The sequence below is a fragment of the Epinephelus moara genome, chromosome 7 (genome assembly GCF_006386435.1).
Source record: "Epinephelus moara isolate mb chromosome 7, YSFRI_EMoa_1.0, whole genome shotgun sequence".
Classification (NCBI taxonomy): Eukaryota; Metazoa; Chordata; class Actinopteri; order Perciformes; family Serranidae; genus Epinephelus; species Epinephelus moara.
In genome coordinates, this window is record NC_065512.1 from 29,135,448 (window position 1) to 29,155,040 (window position 19,593).

The window sequence follows — 19,593 nt, forward strand, 5'->3', positions numbered from 1 at the left end:
CATAGTGACAACACCCTTAAAAAAAACTCTGTTTCACTTTATGGTTAAATGCATGACACAAAAACATACCGCACAAGGTTAAGCTTGTTTACTTGCATCGGTGGACCACCAAAACACAATACCCTCTTCGGTTGTTTTACTTCTAAGTAGGCTGTTTTACTCATCGGGACAGATTTCTTACCAGCATCGGGCATTAACATAAATCAGGGTGACGCTGGGCATTGTCTCCGCACAAAATACTTCAGACTGCTCCCACTTAAAATCTCATGCTCATTAATTTTATCATTATCCTGCCTGACCATGTCTACCCATTCCCACATGGGTGATAGATGTGGTCACTGCTAAACCACATTAATCTTGCCCTACCAAAGCTACTGAGCACCGAGGCTGACGATAAGCAGGAATTCCACTCTGAGTGAACAAAACCGCCTTGTTTATTATTAGAGATGAAACATACATACTATGCAGATTATGTTGTTTCCCAATGCCGCTCACCTTGTTTGGCTTTGCAAGATGTCCTGTCAGGCTGCAGGATGTATCCCTCTGTGCAGCTGCATCTGTATGACCCGTAGGTGTTTGTGCAGGTTTGGCTGCATGCGCCATACATGGCACATTCATCATGATCTTATGGAAAAAAAGAAAGAGAGTCATTTGTAACAAATTAGGTGTGCTCAAACATGACCCAAATACATAAAGTATACTTAATGTGGCCTCACTCTGGCACCTCAGGCGTAATTACTTTTATAACCAATGAGCCTTTTTTTGGAGCTGCAGTATATAAACTGCTCTCTCCTGTCTTCCCCAAACAGGATCAAACTCAGGGAAGCGGTGTTACTTTGTTAAACCCCTTCCTCCAGCATAATTATGCAATTCTGTGCCATGTTCTTGGTATAAGGTATGTGCAAAGTCCAAATAAGACACTTCAACTCTGGAGGCACCTTTGACAGCGAAATACTGTCTTCCTCACTGGCTGTCAGAAACCAGGCCGGTGGCACATATGAAGAGAGGGAGAGGAAGAGACACAGAAAAATCGCGTGTCGTATACTATAGGTGTGTATGCATGTTTGGGTGTAATGCACTGTACATGAGGCCCTGCCTGCAGACAGATGGTTCTCATATACCTCGTACCTCCTGCTTATTCATCTGAAGGAAGTCTAGCTGAGGGCAAAAGGAGGGATTGGTGTGGGGAAGAGGGAGGGGAGAGGGGGGAGAGCTCCATGGCAGGAGGCCCCCACCAGCGCAGCTGAATCCTACCTCTGCAGCTCGTCCCGTCCTCGCCGACCTCAAAGCCATCAGCGCAGAAACAGAAGGTGCCGTTTCTCGTCATGACGCAGCCGTAGCGGCACCGGAGCTCGTGGCAGGCTGACAGGAGCTCTGCAGGGGTAGAGAGGAAGAGAGAAAAAGTGAGATTTGGAGAAAAAAGGTATGAAAGGGTACGCAGAGTGGGAAATGACTTTTTGATTTGGGAAATGACTTTTCTGGATTTTTCTCTTGTCGTGGCCCTTTCAGTCACAATTGCTCTGCTGTCATTTGGCAAAAAGATCCGTCTAACCTTCGAGAGTTTCAAAATCTTTGTGTACAAGGTATGAATCACCACAGAGAAATTAAAGTGGTGTTCGTTTTGCAGAAAATCACAAGTTTATGTAACTGTTGACTATAGGACCATGACAGGAGGGAAGTGAAAAACAACTGTATAAACGTCACCATGTTAATTAGTAAATGTCACAGGATAGAGACAGGTGGAGAGTAAAACGTCATTTTTATACTATAAAGTTTAAATGCCATATACATAATGCCCCGGCAATCAAAGACTTTTGATCAGTACAATTAAAACAGATTACCAGCCTCGCATTCTAAAGCCATCATTTGACACATTGATTGACTGGTAGCAGCCCACAGGAAGTGCTAACATTGTCATTTCCCATGTACTTTCTGAAAATTGTGATTGGTGATGACGGTCTGTATAGCACTAATCTTTACACAGGAAGGAACAAAGAACAGCTAATTATGGCATGATTAAAGTTCAGTAGAATAAATAGCACAAGAGAAAGTATAACCCTAAACACAAAGCTTTTCTCCTTTGCACAAAGATTGATATGCCACTGCTGAACATTAATTAATGTCAATTTACGGCGCAGAAGATAAAAGCTTGCATTGATTGTCCTTGGTCTTTCCTGTGCCAACCATTTCAAGACATTATGAAATCCTGCAGCAGCAGACCAAATCATTTCTTGACAGGATGTATTTACATTGAACAGTGTAGTGGGAACTGAATGACAATCAAAGCTTCAGTTATCACTGCCTTCTGAATGAAAGCGCAGCATTTGGTTTTGATCTTTAAGAGCTGGAATTATGTGATGCCAGTGGATCAGACACTTTTTAACACTTACTGAGATTTCAGAAGTCCATTTTTCATTAGAGTGTCTAACTTTCTTGCTTGCTCACTGACACATTGAGATGAATGGTGCGATTGTCTTGTTTGGAGAGCAATGTATAAATCTCACTGAGTGCTTGTTGGAGACCAATATGTCAACTTATAATCATAAGAAAACAGTTGTAAGTGGAGGATATTTAGCAATAATGTGTGGTGAGTAACTGTTGACTAACGAGGAAGAGGCATTTTACACACACATACACACACACACACACACACACACACACACACACACACACAACTCTTTCTTAAGATCTCAAATCGTGAGAACAAAAGTGTATACAAAGTACTGTTATTGATATTAAAATATTCAGGCTGTAAAACAATGGCCCTTTTACCTCTCACAGCTTCAGAGAGGCCTGAGATGGAATTGCGGGGTTAAACTTCCCATGTATTTGGCTTTCATAAAGCTCTCAGAGGAGTTTTGACTGACAGGGGGTTGAGTGGAAAATGACTGAATTTTCATTTCGGGGCAAACTATTTTTTGAGGTGATAAGAGAGCAAGCAAACACTGCAGTATTAAAATGGTGAATGCCCAGTAGCTTTTGGATTTCATTGACCACAGAGAGCCTGTTTGGGTATTTATTAATACTCCTCACTGGCTCATAGGGGTGAAATGACTTTGGGGTAGCAAAGAGCTAGAGCTTGATAAACTTTAAAGAGAATCTGGAAACAAACTATTACAGAGAGGCACAGTATTGCTTTCCTGTGTTTAAAGGATATGTTGTTAAAATTAATAATTTGGTGGCAATTCTTTACCCCATTTATTCACCCAGTGGAAGAGTCTGACTGTTGGGCACAAATACAGGTTTTGCTGCACTGTCAATGTTCAAACATTTAACCAAATTTGCCATGTGAAGTTTTAACACAATAGGTGGTGGACAAAGGAAGACTCTTCACTAAAATTTAATTTGAACGGTCAAAGTGAGTAGAAGATGAACTGAAATATGCTTTTCAACATTTTAAGCAAGGTTAGTGTATTATTTTTGTTTTGCACAATTTCAGAGTAGAAAAAAAATGAAAAGAGCATGCAAAAGTTTGGGCACTCAAAGTCATTTGAACAGTGTCTTGGACCTTGATTAGCTTGTTAGGGCTATGGCTTGCTCACAGTCATCATTAGGAAAGGCCAGGTGATGCAAATTTTCAAAGATTTATATATATTCTGACACCTGAAACCTTGTCCCAACAATCAGCAGCCATGGGCTCTTCTAAACAGCTGCCTAGCACTCTGAAAACTAAAATAACTGATGTCCACAAAGCGGGAGAAGGCTATGAGAAGATAGCAAAGTGTTTCAGGTAGCTGTTTTCTCAGTTTGTAATGCAATTAAGAAATGGCAGTTAATAGGACCTGTGAAGGGCAAGTTGAGGTCTGGAGGACCAAGAAAACTTTCTGAGAGAGCTGCTCGTTAGAAAACCAAATCAAAACTTCTGTTTGACTGCAAAAGACCTGCAGGAAGATTTATCAGTCTCTGGAGTGGTGGTGCACTGTTCTACTGTGCTGCAACATCTGTACAAATACAACCTTCATTGAGTCCTATGGACTGATGGAGTTAAAATACAACTTTTTGGACACAATGAGCAAAGGCATGTTTGGAGAAAAAAAGGTGCAGAATTTCATAAAAAGAACAACTGTCCAACTGTTAAACAGGGAGATGGATCAATCATGCTTTGGGCTTGTGTTGCAGCCAGTAATTTGGGGAACATTTCACAGAATGGATTCAGTTAAATTCCAGCAAATTCTGGAAGCAAACATCATACCATGTGTAAAAAAGCTGAGATGAAAAGAGAATGGCTTCTACAACAGGACAATGATCCTAAACACAACTCAAAATCCACAATGGACTACCTTAAGAGGCACAAGCTAAAGGTTTTGCCATGGCCCTCACAGCCTCCCGACCTAAACATCATTGAAAATCTGTGGATAGACCACAGGACCTCAGGAATCTCACAAAGCTAGAAGCCTTTTGCAGGAAGAATGAGCGAAAATCTCCCAAACAAAAATTGAAAGACTCTTTGCTGGCTGCAAGAAGCATTTAGAAACCATGATACTTGCCAAAGGGGGTACTACTAATTACTGACCACGTAGGATGTTCAGACTTGTACTTCAGGCCCTTTTCCTTTTTTTGTTATTTTGAAACTGGGAAAGATTGAATTAAAAGGTAATCGTGCTTAGAATTTTAAAGAAATGTTTCATCTTTAACTTCATGCCTCAGTTCCCTGTTCATCCTCTACTTACGTAACTACAGTAAACAAAATTCTGACCTGGGGTTGCCAAACGTTTGCATGCCACTGTGTACACTGATCAGCCAAAACAATAAAAACACTGTCAAATGAAGTGAATAACATAATTCAACTAATAACACTGCAATGCTCTCATGGGAAACTGATTGACATTCATGTGGATGCCAATTGACATGCACCACCCACCCAAACACCGGACCAACTACCCCCCAACGAACATTTGCATCTTTTCTACAATTAAAAGCTACAGTATTACTTATTATGTATATTACATGGTTATCACTTTAAAAAATGAAATTAAAAAGAAACATGTTCACTAGCTTGCATTAGCAGCCTAAACCAGTAGTTCCCATCTGGTCCAGCCATGGGGTTCAGATTTCCCCTTCGTCATTAGTTCAAAGTCCATACAGTTTAATATATTCAGCCTAATACTACGTCATACTAAGTATGGGCATGTCGTCGAGCTAGTTTGCTGTCTCTGTCAAGTAGCAATATCTAACATATCTCATGTGACAGACATACTATGATGTACTGTGTTACATTGATAAAGTAACTCTATGTTGACTTTTGGTCTCAAAGGGGACATGGACACTGGATAAAAGTCCTGTGCTTGTTTGACCCATCCACCTCCCCTCACTCCAGCCCTAATTCGACTTTATCACTCTTTAGTATACATCAGCTGACTCCTCCTTTGCTCCAGTTTCTGTATCCACTAGAGGTCCCCACTTGACAATTAAAGGAGCTATATGTAAGAAATCTAAAGCAAATAGTCGTAAAATCATCCTAATATGTCACAGAGACTAAGGAATAATGTTCATATAACATACTGATCTCACCGACAACAATAGTACAGCCAGAATATTCGCATTTAAAAAAATTTTTACGGTCAGCAAATCATGTTTATGTTTTGAATTTTGTTTTGGCCTGTTGCGTCACCCACCGCCGTCTACAAGTCACACATTCAGTAGAGTCTCAGCATCAGTTACAGTTACTACTGAGCTACAGCAGCACTGCAAGCAGCATTTGCAGTGTCCCAGTACATAGCATTAGCAGCCGGCTCCTCCTCCGCTGTCTCCCGGGAGCAGCATTAGCAGCAGAGAAGCCAGACTTGCTTCAACGGTCCGCTGGAAAACCGAAGATCAAGGACGCGGTGATGCGGCCCTGCCACGGCAACCGCCTGTGGGCAAACAAATCAGTCTCCAGCGTGCCACTGTCCAGCAACCTCGAATCTGTAGGGGAGGGGGGAGGCGGACACGACTCGCGGCAGTATTTTGAATTTGAGTGCAGTAACCGTTTTGGCCACATTCTTACATACAGCGCCTTAAACAAAACAGGGGTCGTAATTTCTGCATGCAAAAATTACCTATATGGTAGGCCTGGGTGGTATGACAAAATTTTCATATCACGGTTTTAAGAAAAAATCATATCGGTTTCACGGTATTTCACGGTATTTTGCTCAGGTTCGGCCAACTTGACATGCTGCTGTGTTGTGCTATGGCCTACTCAAGTGCTGGAATTTGTTATTTACCTGACAACGCCTGAACACAACACACGCTCCGCTCCATTCATTTGGGCTCCACTGACTGCGTACGGAAGCAACACATAGAAAAGCCAGCGGGGTTGTTTATCGTTTGCGGTGCCGAGAGGCTGCATGTAGGCTGCATGAAATGTTAAAGCATTTTCCACCTAAGTTATTACATATATTTGAGTTATCTACAAGTTCACTGTACTGTTTGTCATCTACTTGCTTTCAAATGTCCGCCACAGACATTTACACAATGTCACGGATAAACATGGGTAAATGCATGAAAAAAAAATCATCACATATCACCTCTGATTCATTCATTTATTCATTTAAAAACACATTGTGCTCGTTTAGCACACTATTTCATGTAGTTTTTATCTGCTGGAGGGTCGCATAGGGGAGCGTAGCGCAACAAAAATAGAAGAGCCGCGTAAACTAGAGAGTTGTCGCGCGACAGACAGGGGTTGTCGTGCCGCTCCCGTTGCCGGTGGAGCTGCTGTAATTAATTAACAGGGGGGCGAGCTGCTACGGGACTCACGCTGCAGACGTGTTGCGCCGCTGACGTGCCCGGTGGAGCCCGACTGTAACTGTCTCGGACTCGGGACGGGTCGTCTTCGGTCAGGAAAATGCGGTCCGAGCTGTGCTCTAGTGTGCTCACCTGTGTGTGTGCGCTTTGTCTGTGTGTGTGTGTGTGTGCGTGCGTGCATCGGGGCGAAACTCCGCCGTGCGCGATACAGAGGGCAGAGGAGAACTGTAAACGGCGGTGCGCCCCTGCTAGTTGCATATAGGGGAAACACTGCTCTTTTTGGTATGAGTTCTTCTGGGTCATCGTGTACAGCTGCTTTGCTTTCAGGACTCTCTCCGGCAGCCATTCTCGCCTCTAAACTTTTCTATGCTCTCACTCTCACCCGCTCAAGCGTGCCTGTGGTGTGCAGCGGTGAAATGGGTCCCCGCTGAAACACTTTCCCGCCGCGCACGTTCCGGACGTTGTTTGGGCTATTCACCGGTATTGCGGTATATGAAAAATTCATATCATAACAAAAATAAATACCGGTTTTCGGTACAAATCGGTATACCGCCCAGCCCTACTATATGGTCATATTTTGAAGGACAGTCTCGATTTAGTTGTTGTCATGTGTTTGTATCAAAATACATCTCGTCTTTGAGGATTTCAAACTTGTATGCTGGTCTTACTCAGTGTTATAAAAAAAAAAAAAAAAAAGCTAAGTAATACTGTATGGAGCCAAACTGTTCTCAGTTGTTCTCTTAACTGCCAAAACTACCCCTGCTTCAAGCTACTCAAAAAATAGAATGCATGCTGGAGAGATTTTCACCAGCTAAGTCATTTTGTCCCTTCCAAGACACACAGGCAGACCTTAAGTTACCTTTTGGAGACAAGCAAACATCTTTAATAGAGAGTTTTCAAAGCACCAAACAAGTCCAAAAGGTAAACAAGATTCTAATAATTCTAAAATGCCTGCATGAAAGCCTGCAAGAAAATCTCCTTACACATGAAAGTTTCTGTTAGGGAGCTTACTACACTCATATAACCATTGGAGATATAACCCTGTCTCCTAATCATTATGCTCATATACAACTAATTTGCATTGGCTAATAGGTTTTGCAGGAAATGTAATGCTGCCAGATTATGTATTTTATTAAAGTACAGACAAAACCTTTACGTGGATGGGAGGGAGTAACATTTCAGAGCAAAACAACAACTGAGTCGGAATGCAGAGACAATTTCTTTGATCCAACTTTGTGAAAGGCTCAAAGGTGATGTGTATTCTGTTGATAGCCGAAGTTAACTGAGTGCCTTTAACAGTACTGCCTTGCAGCTCTCCTTGTTTGTCTGCACTGCTATGGCAAAAACACCACATTTTCAGGATTCATTAATTTACTCTACTTTCATGTAAGGAGAGTTGTTTTAAAAAATATGTTTTTTATGACAAAAAAATAAATAAATATATCAGTTGTGTACAGTAAGGCAACATGTAGAAACCCATACATGTAACAATATATAGTGTGCACATACATGCATGCATGCAAAAATACACAAGCACTCTGATAAACACACGGCTGTCATGTTGCGGCTGTATCCATAATTTCAAAATACATTTTCAGCTCAATTTAACAAGGGATCATTAAGTTTCACCCTCTGAAAATGACTGCAACCTCCTTTTCACTGTTAAACATGTCTTAATGTGGCCAGCACTGACATTATATGCTGCTGATTATGACATAACATAAACTGTTGCATCTATCTTGTTTTTCTCAGCTCTGAATTACTCATGTTTAACTAGTAATTACCAAACAGCGGTAAACTAAATGAGAATCATGCAGTGTAAAAGCATTTTTGCCATGCAAATGAATTTCTTTCAGATTAGGATACACACTGCATTCCAGCCTGAGCTTGCTTTTTCTATGGTCTTATACAGTCTGAATTAAAAGTTTAATTACATTTACTTTAAACCTGGGCCATAATGTTTGCAGTTATCAGAAATATAAAATGTTTTTAAAGTTTATTCACTATTGAGCTACTCTGTAGCTACAGCTAACAATGAGAGTTGCCTGCCAATTACATTAACAAGGCCAAACTGGAGTCAAAGCTGAAAAGTGGATCACACACATCCTTTTATACAACAAGAAAAGCCACATATTAAAGTTATTTTAAAGCATCATAATGCAATGCTTGGTATTTTTGTGATCTGGCGCCCCTACAGCTTCTGAGTTATACACCAGTATTGTAAATACAGACCCTCAGTTACAGAGAACAAGAGCAGGGCAAGTAGGGGCTGGGCAAATTAATGGGCTGTGCACAACTCCACAATGAAACAAGATTTTATCCATTTAAAATAGTGAAAAGCAGAAAAGCAATATGTGGTGGTCAATTTTGATATTGTAACGGGCTGCTACAAATAAATCAGTGTATGGGAAACACTAGATATTGACAGTGATGGACATTCTGCTGTCAGATTGTTGTTGTTTTTAGACGTGAGACCGAACACTACAGCTTATGTCTGGACAATAAAAACATTTTGCAACCCTGCCTTGTTTTGCTTTAATACGAAGTATAATTCATGCATTGCTTACAGTGTATGAGGTTTGGAATTTTACAACATGTCTTCACCTCTGCGATGATGTCTTTTCTAATACGTAGATGTGTGTAATGTAGTTCAGTAAAGTATTACGCACTTCCTCCAAGAAGTTACATGGTGAGGGATCGTGGGGCGTGAACTGAGAATAAACTGAGAATAAATAAGGCGCAATTCTCCCTATTACATGTCACTGTACCATCAAAATTATTTTGAAGCTGTTATTTTAAGGTAAAAGAAGTTGCATAATGTTGCTTTCAGTGTGAGCACATAGCGTTCCATAGGTTGCTTCATCTGATGCAATCTCCAAACCACATTTTCTGTGAATATGAGCTGCTACCTAGGAAAACATTCAGACGGCGAGGTTGTGTTTTTGTTATTTTGAGGGTAATATTATGGAGTGAGATTCTGCCGGACATATTGAGGTGGACTCGCAGTACTCCTGGAAAAGTGGGGCCACATAAAGCTCTATGAAATGACAAAACATTGAATGCAATCAGTCATCATGATGACAATGGCTGGGGAAAAGGCGCAGGTTGAAGTAACCAGAATTACACACACCTACAAAGAGCCACATGCTGGTAAAATTTGTCTGCTTGGATAGATACATTGTCATTGGCTGCTATCTTTCCGAGACATTAACATTTGAATGGCTTAGTATAAACAGACTTTCTCTGCCCCCTCTGACTGCTATACTGTATGTCAGTCAAAAGAACAACAAAGGCTTTGTATGAAACAGGTTCCTGAGTGGCTCCCTCTTATGATGGCCCTACAGTGCAGGGGTGAAAAAGAAGACTCTCTCATAAAAATCTGTATTTCTGTATGAATTATCATGCAGACCAAAAGCAGAAACTAACAGGAAGTACACAACGATCGACTAAAGGATGTGTAATATTGATTTATAAATTTCCCAATTTTGTTACTGCTCCAGTTGGAGCCATATAATGAATCTCTGTATGGTAACATCCCTACTAACCCTTTCATATCTAAAAAAAACATACAGCCAAACTCACACAGCATGAAAATGTGTATTAAAATGCTGTCTGGTAAAAAATATTTGGAGATACAAAAAGAAAAAAATTGTCAGCCCTTGACAGGTAGGTCAAAGACTGACGCTGCTTCCAGCCATCTCTGTTTACTCGCACTCAAGCTTGTGTGTGGACCCCATGTGACCTGTGCATTATTATTCATCGTGTGGTACGGTAACTAGCGCGCTTCCCTGTTGTGAGGCAGTATGCAAAATGACTACATGCCGGGCTGGAGATATTCAAAGCTAATCCTTATATCTGCTCAAAGACGCCAGATGATCAGCTTTCCCTTTTGGCAAACACAGAGTGCTGCAGGGAGTGTATATCTGCCACTGAGCCCGCTTGATGCTTTTCACATATCTAGAGCTATGCAGTGCTACCTCTTAAAGCATGAGTCAATAGTGAAGTGCATGTAGTAGCCTTGATACTATGGTTTTCAGATATACTGTATGTGGAAGGAATATGCTTTAGATACTTAGCAAAAGCTTTTCATTTTCTTTGAGCTGTATTCTAACTACTTAAATTCCAGCATTAATGACAACCTCTGTCTTTTATGCTGTCCTCTGCAAATAAAAAGTAAGACAGCTGTAAAAGACGCACTTTCAAGGAAAGAGTACACTCAAATAATGAATTGTAACTGCGAAGACATTGTGAGAAGCAGCATGTTTAATTTGTTCTGTTATCTTCTCCAAAAAGTATCCCGACTGCACCTTAAAGGAAGCTACTGCTGAAGTTCAGAGCACATGCAGAAATATTCACGAGCTTCTGAGCAAACAGGGCACGATATAAGCCACAATGTAGAAAACTGGGATTTGTAAAATGTTTGAATTACTGAAATATGCGGTCAAATGTTACTCATGCTGATACACAGAGGCATATGCATTCACAAGAGCAAGCCCGGTCTAATTTGCAATCTACTGCAGTCTAATTTGCTCTAATCAGATGTATCAACAGAATGATTCTAGCAATTGCACAAAATTAATTCCATCTGTTTTCACATTATGCTTGGTGAAAAAAAAGAGAGAGGGGGGAGGGGGGTTAGACATGTGAAGCTCGGATGAGGTTCTGCTGCTTTGTCACTGGTTTGATGTATTATCAGAAATTATGAAAAAGCTTTGATTTGCTACATTTCTACATGTGATCTGTTAAGAGAAACCACGAGGGCCGGTTTTCACAACACTGAGGGGGACAAGCTCAATTTAGAGCACAGATACTGCTGAATTGCAAAATGTAGAGAATGGTGAATTTATCATATACAATTATATAATAAGAAATCTGAGTCAGGGCATGCATTAATTTAAGTAAATGTGCTGATCAACTAATGCAGGCATGGTAATTTTATGTTGTGAGGTGATAAAAACCTTTTATATGACCATTTATATCATAGATATATACATATCATACGTACTTCTTGTGACTTTTGTACTTTTTTGGCCGTCTTCACGACTGGATTCATAAAAGAGACACAGCTAATGCTAGCTAAAACTGAGATGTGCAAGACTTGCCAATGACTCAGCAGGTGTTAATACAGACTTAGGGAGTTTATTAAGAAGGGTTAATTTTAGCAAGATAGGCTTCCACTCTCTGGAGGCTAGTTAGCCTGCCACGTGGGCTCCTCCTTTCTGAGAGAAGTACCAATTCAACCATAAAAAGGGTCCTCCAAAATGTTGAATGTTCTTAAGGAAATCACTGACAGTACATGCACGGTTAGAAAGACTGCCTTGCGGTTATATGCCACAGCCAACCAGTCAAGTTGCAGTTAACATCCATGTCTGTCCAGACACATATGTGGCCATGACAGTAGACAGTGTTTCAAATATGGACGTTGCTGCCGAAGCTACAAAACTGATGCTTCACACACACATTTAACCCGACAGCACAGAGGACCTATATAATCAGCACAAGGTGGTCACCTAAGAGAATCATCACCAATTCAGCGTCCAACCAAATGTCTACCCTCCTGTTCCTGAGTTATGCTGTTGAGTAATGGCCAGATGAGTCACAGTGAAGCTGACCTTTGACCTTTTAGATATAAATTGTCATCACTTTGTCATTATTTTCTATTAGACATTTGTGTGAAATATTGTGAGAATTAGCACATACATTCTTGAGTAATGGCCAAAAACATGTTTTGTGAGGTCACAGTGACCTTGACCTTTGACCACCGAAATGTAATCAGTTAATTAACAAATCCAAGTGAAAGTTTGTGCCAAATTTAAAGAAAATCCCTCGAGGCGTTCTCAGGATAAAGTGTTCACAAGAATGGAACGGATGAACGTATGGAAATATAGACAGATGGACGGACAACCCAAAAACATAATGCCTCTGGCCACGGCTGATGCTGACATGGAGGCATAAAAAAGGGGAAAAACACATCTTGTATCAGCCTTCATAGGCTGTACAGGGTTATGATGTGCTCTAGTCAGTAGTGCACCACAGAGGTTGACAGCACGTCTCCTGGCAACAGCAGCTCTCATATGTCAGTCAACATGAGGGATGCCCACCCAGAGGCCTGAATCTTAGATGCTGTTTCCACAAAGACATCCAAAAATTGGTTTACCCTCTCTAGAAAATTGAGAAATATGCACATCATCAGGAGTATCACAATAGTTTGCATTACCTTACACAAAAGTGAGGAATATTTAAATCAGTTTTACTTTAAATTTTTAGTTTATTCAAATGATTGACAAAACTACAGTAGCGCTGAATTTCTGCCTGTTTGAGACATAAAATTCACTCTACAACATCCAACGAACAAAACATCACGTCTGTTTTGCTGACTACTTAACAAGTTTCTCAGACGTTCCACATTCAGCCACACAGATGGTAGAGTATGAATGGTGAGTGTGGCACTGTTGCTCTGCCAAAACAAACAAGAAGCCTCACCATGGACGAGAAAAAGACTAACCCAAGGCTAACACTCAGATTGCCCCATCTGGCCTAATTATGCTTTCCCTTTAGGGATGGCCATGGCCTTTGTCTGTGAATAGCCAGTCATTCCCCAAAACTCTGTTTGCAGTCAAGGCCTGTAATTAATGTTGGACCAAATTAAGATGCATACCCAACACAGAGGCTACACCGATGGCTGGCTCAAGGACCTTTAATGAGTGGATTTCCCACCCATAAATTAGGAGCTTAACCCGTTCTGTAGGTGTGTAGCTGTGGTTGGTATCCTCTGGGTGGCAAGAGTGACAAGATTGATTTCAAAAAGATGAAATTGGGTCATAAATTCCCCGGGGTTCAAACATTCAACAGTTTCCAGAAGGGTGTGCAGGGAAATATTATTTGTACAAGATGAGCGATGATTGCAGTGACACAATTTATTGACAAGGCTTTAGAAAGTTATCTGAGAAGCTTAAGTGTGTCAGCTTTGATGTGACACGGAGCTGTCCGGACGGTCTAGAAGGTGTAATTTCCCAAGAAATTGAGAGATACATGCGCGTTTACATGTAGTTTTCAAGAAATGTAATCCTGTAGCTCAAACTAGGGCTCAAATGTGACAGTAAATGTTGTTAATCCCTCAAAGCACAATTCGCTCAGGGATTTGAGAACTGGTGCACTGCCAGGCTTCTGACATGCCCTTAAATATTGGAGGAAACATGGTGGGTGTGGGTGTCGAAATCTTCCAGCAAACAATGAAATTTTAATTCTAACCACTCCTGAGGAAGAAAATCCGCTGTAATAGGATTTGATGACACCAGATTGTTTCCTCATATTAGGGAGAGTAATGATATGAGTGACAATATCTTGCCAGACTGTGGAACAACAAAGTAAGATGCATGAAATATTGATTGCCAGTGTCTGCTGTTATTTATATAGTGTGTAGTGGGGCCTGGCAGTCAAATATAACCAGGATAACAGGACCTGGAACCTCAACTCTTCAAACAGCAGAGCAAAATCTGACAGAGAATTTAAATTTAGATGAATTTAATCAGTGGTGTAGTGATAGTTGATGATGTGAGTGTACCGCTATGTAGACGGGCAGGTTAACAACGGGGGAGTGGGTATACTCTCTTATACATTCTAATAGCTTTTTGGCTGATAGTTGGGTACACTGTAAATAAAAAAAAGAGGTGGATTTACCCATGGATGAACTACTTAACTGGCCTACCAGGCCATGGCTCAGGGGCCCAAAGTGGCAGGGGTCTCCCTGGCCTTCATCTGCAAAATGTTGCTCAAATAAACAGACACAAAATGACCATAAAGAGATGCAAAGGAAAAGAAAACAGAAATGGACACTGAGAAACTTCAAAAGGTGCACAACTACTAAAACCACAAAAAATGACCCCAAAGAAACACAAAACGACTACAATCAGACAGTTTCATTTTTTATTCTTTATATATCCTTTATTTAGCCAGGAAGTTCCCATTAATATACAAAATCTCTTCTACCAGTCCTAGTCAAGACAGTACAAGAAAAGACAAAAAATGACCTCAAAGAGACACAAAATGACTACACAGAATGATCTGATGAAAAATCTTTTCACAGATACAAAATAACTTCCAAGAGACAGAATATATCTACAAAAAGACCCAAATGTCTCAGAGGAAAAAAAAAATTAACAAAAGAGACATAAAATGACTTCAAGGAGAACCAAAATGACTACAGACACAAAATTACTAGAAAAAGACACAAAAGCCCCATTCCAACCAAACACTTTCGGTATGGTATCTTTGGAACCAAAAGTAACCTTTCAGACATGGTACCTAGACCCTAAGTCCACTTTGTGTTTTGTTGTCACTCACTGCCCGGTCCAGCACTCACTGTATTTCCTCAATATTGATCACACAGATGGAAGTCCGGGTTTTGTTTATCGTCCACAGAACAGGGTTGCATGCCGACATTTTCAGAACAAAATAAAACAGGCTGCAGTGAGAGTCTCTCTCCTTGGTATATTTAAAAACAGTGGGTTTATTCATTTAGTCCTTCTAAGGCAAGCTTGGGGGTTTAGTGTTACCAGAGACCACATGACGCTCCACAACGAGTGAGGATCAAAATATATGCAGTTCACGTAATTGGGTCGAAATTAATATATATGAACGCTTGAAGATCCACTCATCACTAAAAGTGTATGTTAAATAAAAACTAATGCAATGGTCAAAGTTGTCACAGTGAAATTTAAGGTGTGCTGATGGATTCACATCATCAACTTGTGCACCGAGTAACATAACAAATAAACATTCCACCTTAAAAGTTGCTGGCAGTTGGCGCAGTAAATTAAGTAGCTATAGCTGCTGCAAGAGGCAGCAAAACATCCTTTAATTATATAGTTACAGTCTACTAATAAAACTCTCCACGGTAAGAACAGTGGTTACATGAGCCTCAAAACCAGCCACAACTCAGCCCTGAGCAGAGTGACTGTCCGCTATTGACCAATCAATGGACTGCACTGTTCACAGTTCCACCTTTTAGTACCAGATCTGTGTGCTCGGTACCCCAACAGAAGGGGAACCAAAAATGGGGACGGTGCGGAACGGCTCCACTTGTACCATCCACAACTTTTCATAGTGGAAATGGGGGGGAAAAAAACGTACCGAACCGAACCGAACCATGCTGCTCAGTGGAAATGGGGCTAAAATGACCTTAAAGACACACAAACTGCCTGCAGACACAAAATCTCTAGAAAAAGATACCAAACAACCTCAAACATTAACAAAATGTCTATAAAGAGCCACACAATAACCACATAGAGACCCAAACAACAGCAGACGAACAACAAGGCAAAATCTGTGTGTCTTGCTCCTGTGTAGGAGAGGTGGTGGTGCCTTTTGCTTATCTGTGCCCAGGGCTCCATTGCCTCATGATCCACCCATGGGTATATCCCATAAACCAACATACACCCTCCACTTCACAACTGGATTTAATACATGTAATACTTTGACATATTACTTGGAAATGACCTTTTCAGAAATCAGAAGCATCTGTATTGAAAGCAGAAGCAGGAAATACAACACTATTGGAAATTACAACCTCATCTTCTCTGGTAAAGTGACTGCAGTGAAGTAGAATAACACACTAAAAAGCACAGCACAGTGCAGAGTACCACCGGAGAGAGGAGAGCGATCACTTTGACTACTTACTGTAAATGTTCCATCCATTAGAGGAGCAAAAATTTAATAAATATGCTAATATGTTACAGTCTACGAGGCCGGTTGGCAGCACATTTTCAACCTACTGAGAAACACTAAAAAAAATCATTGAGCTGTATTCATGGCTAGTCACTTCGGAACAAGAGCATCACTTATCACGGGCTCCTTCACTCTGGAGAAAAGTGTTTGTTTGTTTGAGTTGTCGTAATGAAAAGTTAATCAAGTGAGATAATTGAATGTTGTTCAGAGACAGAGGGTGGGAGGGAAGGTGCATGTTTGACATTGTTTATATTTCAGAGGCTTCATTGTTCGAAAATAAAGAAAAATATATACTGTTTAATGTATTATTCTTAGTGTCAGTATGTCAGCGTCAGAGAGTATTAGAAAAAAAATCGATTACGGTGTGTGTTTGCTAAAGAAGATGAACCAAGAAGACAATACTTTCTCTCTGCACGTCAGTAATGAGATTTTTTTTCCTGCTACTTTTCAGCCAATGAATTCAGAGCTATAATTCAAATCCCCAAATAGCTTAAATCAGTGTGTTCTCTGCAGAGGGCAAACACATTGCCTTTGACAAGTTGTGCTATGACATGGAAATCATCCCTGCATAAAAGTCCAGATTACCCTTACGTGGCAGAAATAGATCCATATATTTTGGAATCAAATACATTAGAGAGCCTGTCAAAGCAGAGTGCTGGGAGAGGCAGCCGCACCTCACCACTGTAACATTCAGTGGCATTCAGAGGATTATTTTTGCTGACGATTTTCTGTTGGAGTGAGTCAGACTGGCACAGGTTGACTCCAATCATATATTTAATCACAACCAACTATGCTCTCTAGGAAGCAATTTGTGACAATGTTTGCTCGTTCATCTTTCCTCTCTGCGTCATAAACCCTGTTATTAATTTTACAAGTCTTTTTTTGCAGATAGGAGCCAAAATGTATCCTGCATGTAATATCTAGTTCTCAATGAGGAAACACAGATATAGTTACTCAACTTTTTAATCTTTCAGTGTGTGGTTGCTTTCATCTGTTTTTGTGACTGCATGCAGAGTGCTGAATCTGTACTTAACCATATAAATTCCAAGGGAAAAAGTGTGCTTTTGTACCAGTTTCATCTTTCATCCTCTCAAATAAGTTCAAATATGTAAGCACTGAACTTTTTTCATGCTAACCAGGGATATTTCAAAATGAAATGAAATTTTATCTGAAAAGTTGCTGTCAAGATTCATGGTGAATTATATACATTCATTCACAGGGTGTCATGTATGATACCTTAATACAAAACAGTACTTCAACTAATCATGCGACAGCTGGTAACTTTATCGGGGTTGGAGCGATCCCATTGCAAGATTCTTCTTCTACATCCCTCCAGTTCTTTCTCTGAGATTACACAGCATGAAATGTTTAACATTTTGAACTTCATGAAAAACTGCCATGCTAATGATATATATAGTTTAAACATGCATTTCTTAAAGACTCATGCTCACAGCCTTACGCCTCTTCTCGACCATCTGATCAATCTCTATATCAGGCTTTCTGTCTTTGCCTCCGTCTGGAAAACAGTCCAAATCACCCGTTTTTAAAGCAGAGGATCCAACCCTGGTTTAAAACTACAGGCCAATATCCATTCTCCCTGTAGTATCATAATTATTGGACAAACTCTTTTCCAACCAATTAAACCAATTAAATACTCAACTCAATAGCAATTATCTCCTTCGTGACTCAGTATGGTTTCTGCTCCACCTGTTCAACTATGTCTGCATTATTATTTACCGAACAAATATGTAGGCCTACCTCACTCAACAAAGGTCATGTTACTGCAGCCATTTTTTGTGGATTTTAGCAAAGCCTTTGATATGAATCATCAAGTTCTGCTGTGTAAACTCATGTAATTTCAACTCTCACCCTCTGTGATAAAAAAGTCTCTCCTCTTATCTGTCCAAAAGATCTTAAGTAGTTAAAATCAATCAGGTAACATCTCCCCCTCTGACTTGTAATATGGGAGATCCACAAGGCAACATTTTGGGCCCTTTACTTTTTTCCTTTATGTCAATGACCTTTCTACAATGTGCATATATTTTTATTGTTTACTATATGCAAATGGCACTGTGGTTTTTCTTTCTGATCCAAAATATAATCATTTAACTATCAATGTCAAGAAAACAGAATGCATTTATTTTCATTTCCCTAAAAAAGTCTATGTCTGACCCTATTCATTTTGCAAATCAAACACTAACCATCACAGACACCTACAAATATCTTGGAGTATTCCTTGAATTAACATCTCACTCATTAACACCAAATTTAGAACCAAACAAAGAAACTCAACCAGAAATTGTATGTCTATAATAAGATCCGGCCATATCTCACCCCTACTGTTTCAGACAAATACATACATGCAATCATTCTCTCGACAATCTCCTACAGTCTCCCAAGTTGATCCCTCATCATAAAGGAAACCATTGAATCAATAGCAAGACTATACAACAGAGCTTATAAGATCCATGGAAACCTTCCTCGTTGGACTCACCACTGCACAGCACTCTTACATTCTAACGCCCTGTCTTTTCAAAACTACAAAAATAATCAAGCCATTAAAGTTTACTTTCAGATCAAAAGCAACAATTCCAATCCTACACTTACTGCTCTACTTCTAAGTCACAAAACAAGACAAGAACACATCACTAGATCAATTTCACATGCACTTATTCTTGTACCGCCTCACAAAAACAATTATGGTTAGAAATCATTTTTTCACACTTACAGTAAAGTCTGGAACATCCCATACTACATTAGAGCAATAACCTCTATTACACATTTTAAACACACATATGAACACTATCTGATGGAAGGACATACATGCAACCACTGATTTAAATCTCATATCCTATTTTGCTCACTCCACTTAAGTCCACCACTCTGCAATTCTATAATTGCCTATGTTTTGTTGTTTTGCCTCTGCTGACTGTTTGTTTTTACTTTGTAATGTATTGTGATTTGTGGTGCATGACAGGAACCTGCTGAAAACCAGTTTTTAACTAAGTCCAGCCAGTTTTAACTCCAACACATAATGTTACTTTTAATTAATTTCCCGTAAAAATAAATAAATGAAACGAAATGAAAGATGATCTCTGAGCTGAAATCTGTCAGATGTTTGGTGTAGCTAAAACTATGAAC

General features: G+C 40.1%; 1 protein-coding gene across 1 annotated transcript in view; it reads right to left on the minus strand.

The window, feature by feature from the left end:
* Nucleotides 1-19,593, minus strand: part of lrp1bb (low density lipoprotein receptor-related protein 1Bb) — a 329,117-nt gene that overhangs the window by 183,660 nt on the left and 125,864 nt on the right. The window contains exons 3-4 of the mRNA XM_050048038.1: nt 1,255-1,374; nt 496-624 (exon numbers count right to left, since the gene is read on the minus strand). Coding sequence (XP_049903995.1) covers nt 496-624; nt 1,255-1,374 — 249 coding nt within the window. The remainder of the gene's footprint in view (nt 1-495; nt 625-1,254; nt 1,375-19,593) is intronic.